Source organism: Microtus ochrogaster, linkage group LG5 (genome assembly GCF_000317375.1).
Source record: "Microtus ochrogaster isolate Prairie Vole_2 linkage group LG5, MicOch1.0, whole genome shotgun sequence".
NCBI classification, from domain to species: Eukaryota; Metazoa; Chordata; class Mammalia; order Rodentia; family Cricetidae; genus Microtus; species Microtus ochrogaster.
The window spans coordinates 18,225,728-18,236,975 of NC_022031.1; the positions used below are offsets into that span (position 1 = coordinate 18,225,728).

At 44.3% G+C, this 11,248-nt stretch overlaps 1 protein-coding gene across 2 annotated transcripts in view; it reads left to right on the forward strand.

Annotated features, from left to right (window-relative positions):
* Positions 1-11,248, forward strand: part of Pde7a (phosphodiesterase 7A) — a 99,704-nt gene that overhangs the window by 62,645 nt on the left and 25,811 nt on the right. For both annotated transcript variants that reach the window (XR_003378243.1, XM_005361902.3), the window contains exon 3: positions 478-561. Coding sequence is in view for 1 of the 2 variants with exons in the window: in XM_005361902.3 (XP_005361959.1) it covers positions 478-561 (84 nt within the window). In the remaining variant the exon portion in view is untranslated. The remainder of the gene's footprint in view (positions 1-477; positions 562-11,248) is intronic.

The following is an 11,248-nucleotide window of genomic DNA, read 5'->3' on the forward strand; positions in this document are numbered from 1 at the left end:
TACCAGGCTAGGCAGAGCAGGCATGGTGGATGCCTGCTTCTTGCTGTGACTTTTTAAAGTTTTGTTCTAAGATTTTCTTCTGTAAAAATAGATTTTGTTTTTGTGGCATTTTATGATTATTGGTTCAACCCCATCAAAGTAATAAAATGACCTTTAAAATATAGATTATTATTAAGGAATGAAATTTTAGAAGATTCCTAACACAGCCTTACAAATCAATACTGAAATTTTATTAGCTCCTCCAAGAAAGTCAGTTCTTAACCATTCATTCAGTTTATTCTTAACCATTCATTCAGTTTATTTTGTTTGGTTTATTTTTTAGCATGCAGTCATGGGTTTCACTGTGGCATTTCTACATATATGTCACCTACCTCCCCTGGCTGGGCCTTACCAAGGAGTAGAATCCCACCTGGCTCTGTCCGTATGTAAGAAAAACAGCTTTCTAACGAACTACCGTTTGTTTTTGACTCTGCCCAGGCGATGTCCGCGTAAGGAGCCGAGCAGGATTTGAAGCAGAAAGAAGAGGCTCACACCCGTATATTGACTTCCGTGTTTTCCACTGTATGTATTTCTCTCCTGTTCACAAAACTAAACTTTGGATGTTCATAGCATTTAATTTTCTCAGGGAGAAAGAATACAAGGGAGAAAAAGTGCTGTATTATATTCTGACTTTTTAAAAGCATAAGTTCATAAATGATACTGTATTTCTAGATAACATTGAAAAATAGAGATAACTAGAAAAGGATAATAATTACAACTTTGTTTTTTGATTCAGTGTTTCATGTAGCCCAGGCTGGCCTCGTACTCACTGTGTAGCCCGAGATGACCTGAAACTTCAGATTTTTCTGCCCCCACCTCCCTCCTGAGTATTAGATTATAGGTGTGAGCTAGTACGCCTACTCTTTGAGGTGCTGGAGGTCACACCTAAGGCTTCCTGCATGCCAAGCAGGCACTCCACCAACCAAGCCATGTTTCCAGCTAAATTAGGTTTTAGGTGTTTTTGTCGCTAATTTTCTTCATTACTGAGACAGCATCAACATATTTTATGAAAATAACATTTTGTAATAGTATTTTAGAAGTTGAATGAAATTGTCATCTTTTTCGGTTTGTTTAGAATGACATTTAAAAATAAACGTGTGTGTGTGTGTATGTGTGTGTGTGCGCACACGCGCGCAGATCATAGCAAAGAGAAAGAAATAAATCAAGTGACAAAGCTCTTAAATACTGAAGGTGTTAAGTCTGGTTTTGGGCTCACTCAGCTTTTGGTTATGTTTGGTAACATAAATTAACACTCTAAAATAATGAAACCAAACTTGACAGAATATAAAAGACATGCTAAATAATTTAGACTATAAATGAGGTGGAGAGGTGGAGAGACGAGCCTGGCATTGTTAGTCACCTGAAGGGTCATGTGCTGGTTCTGAGAAAGGTGAGGAGAAAGTGACCGGGCTTCACTGGACACTCCCTGGTGTAGGGGCAGAGGCGGGTCTTCATGCTTCTGCCAGGTGTGCATGGGGGCAGGCACAGCTGGTGAAACATCTGTGGTTGAGTGACTCCCCAAAGTGCTTCGTAAGGTTAGAAATGAGTCCCGACTGCAATGTGCCATGCACGGGCTATGTCAGGGTGGTTGTGGTCTGTAGCATCTGTCCCAAGAGAAGATGCTGGCGAAAGCCTGAGCGCCTTTCAGTCTTGGCACACCAGGAGCAGTGCACATGACACCGGGGCTGCTGCAAAGGGTACTTCTTTCTGCTGTAACAACAGACTCAGAACTACTTGTTCTAGAACAGCCACCTTTTAAAACACACGCTAAGAAGCAGTTTAAGCCTAAAGCAGAGTAACACCAAAAAAAGCAGTTTAAGCCTAAAGCAGAGTACCACCAAAAGAAGCAGTTTAAGCCTAAAGCAGAGTACCACCGAAAGAAAAGCGTGCTCAGGTGGTTCATGACATAACCGTGAAACCCAAAGTCAAAGAGAAAACAGGAAAAATAGTAAAAGAGTCAAAACATATGCCTGCAAAAGAGCAATTACAGTTTGCCGGTAATGAAATTTTTCGTTTTCTTTTTGAATCCATCCTCTCCAGCTGGAGCAGCCGCTATGTGGGGTACAAGGCAGCCCCATTGGCTTCTGGGCATCCTGAGGCTGGGGTAGCAGTACTGTTTACACGAGAGGCTGACGGGAGGGGCTCTGAGGTGGGGGCCTGCTGAGGAAAGGAGCCAAGACGCTAGAAGAGAAAGGAAAGACTAGCTGGGAAGTGCCACAAAAAATAAAGTCAAAGTAGAGGAAGCAGGATGCATTTAGAGTTATTCCTAAGGCCAGCATAGTCTGGATACTGCCTACATGGATATGAAAGAATAGTCAAGTCACGCCTGCCTAAGACAGAGCATTTCAAAGAGCAGGTCAGGTTAAATCCGTAATGTACTGGAAGACTGATAGATTTCTCCAGAAATGTAAGATCGCTTGAAGCATTAAAGAAAGTCAGTGTGGCTCATTGCACTAGTAAGAGTAGAGGAGAAAAGTATGGGTAGTCAATATACATTCTAGAGAGCTACAAGGAAACGTGTCTATAGGACCGGGCTTCTCTGCTCCCTCCTGGGACTGATCAGTGCAGCTAGTTCCTGCAGATAACGGCTTGCTGTTGAGTTATTTCTGGTGCCTTCACTGGGCACATTCTTGTTTGTTGATGGCATTAAAGATTTTATTATTGACTGACACTCCAGTAAGAATGTTGCATTTGCTTTTATAAAGATTTTTTGCTTTATAAAATTATTTTGCTTGGTTCCATCTTTTTGATCTGAAGTTTGAACTGCTTAAAAACTAACAGTCTTTTCAAACCTCTGAAGACTGTAAAATCCGAGGGTCCTCACACTGTTGGCAGCATCTGTCCCTCATACATTGGCTTAAGGGTCTTCTCTCTTATACACCCCCAGAGTTTCACTAAATTTAGTAAAAGAGAGGATTTGGGAAATAAGATAAAGGATGTTGGAAATTTGAAATAGGAGGCAAAATAGTACATTTGGTGGGGAAGGGTGGTGTAGGATAGTAGGAAATTCCCTTTTTTTTGTTTTTGATTTTTTTGTGATAGGATTTCTCTGTAGCTTTGGAGCCTGTCCTGGAACTAGCTCTTGTAGACCAGGCTGGCCTTGGACTCACAGAGATCCGCCTGCCTCTGCCTCCTGAGTGCTGGGATTAAAAGCGTGCGCCACCACCACCTGACTTTCTCTCTCTCTCTCTCTCTCTCTCTCTCTGTCTGTCTGTCTGTAGGAAATTCTTACATTATTAGGAAACCAGAAGAAATGACACATAATCTAAAACCGAGAGAAGACAGACTAAAGTGTTGGTGGTGGAGATAAATTTACAGACTGTTACATATTCCTCTTAGGAGTTAAAGATTGCCAGATTGGACGGTAGTGAAGTGTATAACCGTTAGGCCTGCATGTATTCCCACCAAGCCTGAACTGCCGCAGCCTTCAGGGCTAGCCATGGTTTCCCAGGGTTCTCCCTTGTAGAGTTTTCGTCTCTTCATACAGGGTGGAAGTGCCTGGGTTAGTTCTGTGGAGGCAAAGTCGCTCCTTGTCTCTGCTCAGACACCTGCGGCTGTTTGCTCACTCACTGCCTGGGGTCTTGGACTTGGTAAAGGCACCTGCCTGTAGTTGCCTTTGCAGGGTAGGTATCCTTCAGGGATACCCAAAACCTTTAAAAAGACTATAATACTTCTTTTCTCTTACAGGTATAATTTAAAATAATACTACTTTTACAGTGACATAAAGACACTCATGCTGAAATAAAATTAGCTGGATTATTTAAATTCTGCATGTAGGTGTAGGTATATTATATTCACTGCAGCTAGAATTTTCTGTCTGCAGCTTAACCTACTTTTCTGTGCACCTCTTTACTTTTGTCCTAAGTCTGTTATTTCCCTGCTGCAAAATTCTTGACTGTTTTTTTCCATTTTCTACTTAAATTTAGCCCATTAGTAAGTCCTGTGTATTTTTGTGTTCTTAAGTTGCAATCATGTTTCTCTCTTCTCTGGCCTTCGTGGGCCTTCATTGATGTCCAGTTTGTAGGTCTTCTGTATGTTTCTACCGTCCCCTGTTAGGGTTTCTGTCTTCCATGTTCTCTGCTTAGCATCAGGTCTTCTCAACAAGGAGAAGGTAAGATACAGGAAAGAATCAACAACAGGCTAAGGACAACGGTGTGTTAGCTGAGCATGGGAGCTGGAGGACAGCAGTGTTAGCAGACGCGGGAGCTGGAGGACGGCAGTGTGCTAGTGGAGCACAGGAGCTGGAGGATGGCAGTGTTAGCAGACGCGGGAGCTGAAGGATGGCAGTGTTAGCTGAGCATGGGAGCTGGAGGACGGCAGTGTTAGCAGACGCAGGAGCTGAAGGACGGCAGTGTTAGCAGACACGGGAGCTGGAGGACGGCAGTGTTAGCAGACACGGGAGCTGGAGGACGGCAGTGTTAGCAGACACGGGAGCTGGAGGACGGCAGTGTTAGCTGAACATGGGAGCTGGAGGACGGCAGTGTTAGCTGAGCATGGGAGCTGGAGGATGGCAGTGTTAGCAGATGCGGGAGCTGGACTGGTCTGTAATTTTATATTTTCTGTGCTGTGCCTCCATCTGCTGATTGCTTTTCAGGTGTTGCAATTATTTTTAACTTGTAGATTATATATTTTCCTCTGTGTTAAGTAAATTTCCTTACTAGATTTTCCTAGAATGAGACCTCCAGACAGTGTAATGTTAAGCTTTTCTTCTGTGTATGGCTCATTATAAACCCTGCTTGGATTCACCTTCTGAAGGCTAATTCTCCTGTCAGCCAGTTTAAGCCAGGTAGCTACGAGTTGGGGGAATGGTTAGAGGCTCCTAAGTTTTAAAGTGCCTCCCAGTAATCTTACCTGGACAGTACTTTCCCTGCGCTGTCTTGGCTTACCTCTTACTGTAATCCTCACTCCCACAGTAGGGTTTGCCATAGGCCTTCCTACCCAGCATTATTTTTTTACTTTAAAGAGACTTTCTTGCTGGGTGTGGTGGCTTATGTCTGTGATCCTAGCACTCAGGAAATTGAGGCCAGCCTGGGTTGCATAGCAAGGCCCTGTCTCAAAAATAAATAAATAAATCTTCCTGAAGGTGAAGGCTGGGAGGTTAAAAAGAAGAAGAAGAAGAAAATCAATAATAGCAAAACACCTATAGTCCTAGCAATTGAAAGGCAGAGACAGAAAGTTCAGGGGTTCAAGGCCAGCTTCAGGTACATGCCAAAAGAGGCTGCCCTGGGCTCTCTGAGACCTTGTCTCACCTCCACGCTGTCCCCAGTAAAGGAAAGGAAATCAGTTGAGCACAGAAGCTTACTAACTGTAATAAATAGTCACCCGTACTAAACAAACAGGTTTCTTTCTGACTGAGGAAGTTCAGCAAACAATGAACCGAGCCCCAGGCTGGAAGTTAGAGCTCTTCCAGACCCTTGGGGACGGTGCACTAATGCGGTACGAACTCCCAACGTCTTCCATCAGACTTCACCGCCAGAACCAGAAGTGTACGCAAAGGGATAATCAGATATAAATGTGTAAGTCCATCAGAGGAATCCACGTTTGCCTGACTTGCAATACCAGTGCCCTAAATGATGGCGTTACTGAATCATTTAGAGAGAAAAATGTGATATAATTAAATTAGTCCTTTATCTAAAGTCATAGGCTTATATTCAGATCATGTATTTGTTAATTAAGTTACATTAAACCAGCCCTACAGTTATTTGTAAAGTACTGGGAGAATTTAAATTTTAAGAGACTTTGAATTTTTTTAGTTCATGGCCACGGAGCAGAGTGACTGTCACAATTGAGGTCCTCTGCCGAGACATGCCTCCCAAAGATCTGGAATCTGCAGGTAGGACCAGCGTGGCACCTTCGCGGTAGGAATCTGCTTTGCTGGCTAACATCTGTCATTTTAGGTCGATCTTTGTTTAGATGGCAATGTCACAGAGAAGCTTTTAGTAATGTCTTCATGTCAAAATTTAAAAGTTTCCCCAGACACCTCTCACTCGAGGTTTTCTGCAGCAGTCTTTGCATTTTATGATCTTTGTCTTGTCTGTTGGAGCTCGGAAGGTATCTGTTATATGTGTTTGCATAAGCTTAAGGAACGGCGGCTTTCGTGAGTGAGTCATTATTGATACTGGAGAGAACGTGGGGAGGCGGCAGTGGGGCCGGCATCAGTGCTGGGTAACAGTGGCCTGGAGCTCGCAGCTCCCCAACATGTCTGCCTGGCTTGTCCTCAGCAAAATTGTGACAGCCTCTCCTCCCCCCCCCCCCAGGTATTTTCAGGTTTCTGCTTAAAAACAAAAAACAAGGTGAAAACCAGAGAGATGACCAAGAAGAAAGGTCATTTCTGTTTCCTTCTTCTAAATGCAGTAGACTAGAGCCAAAGTCCTGAGTAACTACAGAGGTTTTATTTCCCCCGTGTTCTTTTGGCCATATGTAGCTGGTCTCCTCAATTCATTGGGCATGATAATATAACTGAATTCCATGTTGATTTTGTTTGTGTGTCAAGGACATGTCTCAGTGCTGTGCTCACCTGTAATCCTTAGCACCCTCGTAAAGAGCGAGGTAGGGGTGAGCAAGTCCCAGATCCCAGAACTAAGGAGACAAGAGGACCCTAGAGCTTGCTGCTCAACCATTCAAGTAAATGGGTGAGCTCTAGGTTGAGCAAGAGACCCTATCTCAAAAATAACATTGGGAGGACTAGTGGTCGTGTGCGTCTCACGTGTGGGCCCTGTGTTCAACATCACCATGACCAGAAATGAAACAAAAACGTGGAGAGCCATTGAGAACGGCATCTGACCCCTCTCTCTCTCTCTCTCTCTCTCTCTCTCTCTCTCTCACACACACACACACACACACACACACACACACACCAGGAGGGGGAAGGTAGGAGGGAGGGGAGAAGCATGTACATGCATATACCAGATGACCCTTTGTTTGCTTGAAATCCAGCCTCCCTTTCCTTTGTTCCTTAAGAACTGTCCGTGAGGACATAGCTCATTGGTAGAGCTTTCACTAGTTTGTGCAAGGCCCTCGTGTTGTTTCCCAGTACCTCAAATAATACTCTCACAAACCTGTTCGACTTAGATTCTGGCATGCTTGTTAAATCGTAATGGAAGTTGACAGCTTGACTGTTCCCTCCTTGGGATTTGCCAAAGCCCATTGACGTCACCAGGCAGGGGCTGTGGTTTCTGCAGCGTCTGGACGCTGTAACACACGGAATGCGTCCTTACTGTTTCCATGTCTGCACGGGTGCAGTTATTGGCACTTTTCCTCGTGCCTCCCAGTACTATTCTAGCCCAGGCAAACGTCTTCCCCATTAGCTCCGGCTCTGTTCTTTTGCCTTCCACAGTGCTGGGGAGCAGGGGCATTTGCACTGTAGACCCAAAGCTCTTGGCTTCAGGCTTTCCTCCTCGCCAGCTGCTCCTGCTCATGCTCGATACTGGAAGTGTTTTTATTGCGTTGAATTTACTGGAGCTATGTGTCTTCTACCAATTAGAGTTAGAGGGTCTTATTTACAGTTCCCGGAGATAATCTTTATTAGCTTCACCCAAGTTCACATATTTGCTGCTTTTCTTTTGAGTTGAGCCTTTTACATTGTCTTTATTACAACTGCCTGTGGGAACACACAAAACTTTCCCATAGTTCCTCGGGTATATTGGCTTTGGGTTGTTTCCTATTATTGTATCAAGGCTGTGTTAGGCTTAGATTGTTTGCTGCATACTTACATGATATGAAAAACATCTGTGTCTGTGTGTGCCTTGGGCTTTCCAGTTCGGATCAGGCTGGTTTCATTGTCTTAGGCTAACTTGGCTTCTGCGTGCAGCAGCTGTACGAGGGTGTCTGCTGTATGTAGCAGCTGCTGGTGCTTTCTGCCTCTTAAGCCCTGATGTTTGTTGGGCATTTTCCTCACCTATCCATCTGTCTTTGCTCTCCTCCTCGCTGTCCCACTGCCCGTCATTATCTTCCTGTTCACAGGCTAGTTTGTTTGGATGATTGATTGGTCTGCCCAGGCATCTCTCTAATGTAGTGTGTTATTCAGATGTTAACATCCAGCCTGCACTGTAGCTGTGTCATTATAGACCAAGGCAATACTTGGAAGTTTCTAAGTTGACTCCCAATACTTGTCTTGAAATCACACCTGCTTCTTTCAAACATAGTATCTCTTGAGTTCACAGAGCTGTCATTGAAACAAGGCTGGCAAGACTGGTAGAGTTGCTAAAGGTGCACACGGCAGCACACTCATGCACGCTTGTGCGTGCATACAACACAAACTGTGTTCTTTTTTCCTGCCGGTGACCCAAGTTCCTACCCCTCTTAGTATTGGTCCCTTACCAGCTGGTTCTTATGGAGATGAGCTCGGCCATGTTGATGCACTGGGAAATGTCACTCTAGTTTCCAGAATGTTCTCAGACATCTGCATTTAATAACCATCAGTTTTCATTGCCTTGTCTCAGACTTGGAAGAAGTGAGTATTCTCAATATCTTGATAGCTTCACTGCATAAACTAAGGGGGTTGATACAGATCTGGTTGAACGGTGTCGCTCTTCTGGACTCTGCAGAGCTAGAGCAGCTGAGATTCACCGTGATGGGATTTTACAGCTGCACTTTGAAGGAAGCGTGCACGAAAGTGCCGTGTTTCCTTCCCCATCTCTCCCAGCTCTTTGGTAGGGAACTCAGAATCTCATGTACATAGCTAAGTTCAAGGCTCGAGCATTAAATAGCATATGTTCCAGCCTGACAGCAACAATCCTGTCTCAAAGAGTTTTGCATCTCTTATTTAATCATTAAATCATCAGAATGAACATTAATTCTGTGAGCCTGGGTTGTAATAATTGCTTGAGAGGAAGACACTAGTGATGCATTTCATACTTAGAGTTGATGTCACTTTTCCATAGCAAGCCTGTACTACATACTCATTTTAAAGTTCTCAGACTATTTTGAAATCTTGCAAATGTGCAGTTGGCTCTGAAATCCTTACATATACAGTGGGTTTCAGCATTAAATGTGTGACCATGAAAAAAAAATCTGGTCTTAAAAATTAAAAGTATATAAGTCTGTGCTTAAAGTATTTAATGTTTATCATTATCATCTTAATAAGAATATAGCTTATACTTTATATTTATTGAGTGCTGGCTTCTTCCCGGAGCTGTGCAGAAACACTCTGCGTGTTCTCTCATGGGTCTCTGCCTTCAGTTCTCAGAGGCCTGTTTGCCTGATAAAGAACCGGGGACTATTCCGAGGCTTTGAATAACCTGCTTTCTGTCCCAAGGCCAGTGACAGAGAAGGGAACTGGTCTTGGATGAGTCCTTATTCGAAACCCATCTTTCCCACCCTGTCATCCTGTCTCTCCACTCAGCACAGACAGCTGAAGACAATCGCTCAGCGCAGCCTAGAGCAGTGTTTCCCCATCTGGCCATATATGCCAAGTCTAAATTCTTCTAACAAAGCCTATCCTACAGATACATTTGTTCATTTTTTTTTTAATAATTGACTTTCAGATGTGGCTTTTACGTAACTTTTTTTTTGATGGAAGCCAAGAGAAGGAAAGGAAAAGTTAGAATAATTTTATGCACTGTTTGTTCAACATAGTATTGACTGAGACAAGAGCTAAAAACCTGAAAGCTTAGTTATAAAAATCAAGAACTGAGCACTAATTTCCCATAGTAACTCCTAGGTGTGTCTGATTTGTGCAGAACCAGTGGTGACAGTGCGCCCCCTTGTGGATTACTAAAGCAGTGGTCCGTTTTAGGAGCAAGGGCCTTTGTGAAGGACATTTCTAATCTAATAGCTGTGCACTGCTGGGTGAGGTTTGTGTCGTAGGGGAGTGTCTGCAGGAGAACTCTCATTGGGAGCTCATTGTAGCCCATCGCTAGCCCCTTCCTCAGCCTGGGGCTTGTCCTTTTTCTGTACTTTCTGATATGATGAGGGAAAAACAACGACATGTTTTTAAAAGTCACCGACTGTTCTCTTTATTTTTTGGTCCAGAAAAGTGGAAAAAGGATGCTGGACAATTAGCTTTGGTGGTGCTGGTTGGTCTGCTTGGGGCTACGGCTCAGGCCAGTGGTGCTTCACAAGGCCAGGACTCTCTGATAATAACGTGAACTTCTTATGCCAGTGGCTTTCCGAGCTGTATCAGAATGTAGCTAACTGTGAAAATCAAGCTTGATGACAGCTGAGCTTTAAGGAGATAAGTTTAACCTGTTGTCTGTCTGGCTGCGGAGCGAGTGCTGACTCACGTGTTACAGAATGAGCTCATTAGGGTATTGCTAATAGGGTTGGGTTTTGTGTAATTTGGCCAGAGGGTGAGCTTTTTAGCAACTCTCCAAATGAAGAATACTGGATTCTTTCCCATTCCCAAATGTGCCTCTTTCATATATTCCTAAATGCTATTATTCATTCGGCCTGAATCTCCCTCTGCTGGGGCATCAGGTTTAACTAGGTTGAAAGACAAGCTGAGTGCAGCTTTCCCAACTGAAGCCTTACTGATTGCCCCAGAAGATGTCTCTACTGGAGTTTTCAATGTCAGGACCTCGCTTCTGGTTACTATAGTGACATTGAGGGGGGGAGGGGGGAGGGGTGGGCAGTGGTGACCAAGTGTGAAGGAAGTACACATTTCCAACAGTGTTACAGTGATGGCTGTTGTATTATTGACTTAGTTCCCAAACCCTTTATTAGATTGTATTTTGGAAGCTAATTCTAGAAACTTCTTTATTTCACTTAGAGAAATCTCATTCTCTAGCAAGGCCTGTGTTAGACACTAGTGGCACCAGCTTTTTCATTTGCCCTGCTTCTGGGGATTCCTTGTAAGGGAGTCGGGCTGTGTAGAGGGATCACACACAGCACTTAGCATTGCAGGATTCTTTATGAGAAGAGTGGAAATCTGAAAAGGTTTAGCAGGCACCACCTTCCCTACACCTGCAGGCTCTCACACACTAGCAGAGACTTCGGTCTTCCTGCTTCTGCGGCGGATGAACAGAGACCCACAGCCAGACACTATGCCGAGACTCAGAGCCCTTGGAACACTCAGCTCTAAACTGGACGTCTCCTTCAAATCCCTCCTCTCAGCTCAGGGAACCCCAAGGAAGGGGAGCCAGAAAGAGTGTAAGAGGCAGAGAGGATGGAGAGCAAGGCCCTTTGCATTGACATGAGCATGGCTCCTGAGCTCACAGAGACCGAAGCAGCATACACAGGGCCTGCACGGGTCTGCCCCAGGTCGTGCGTG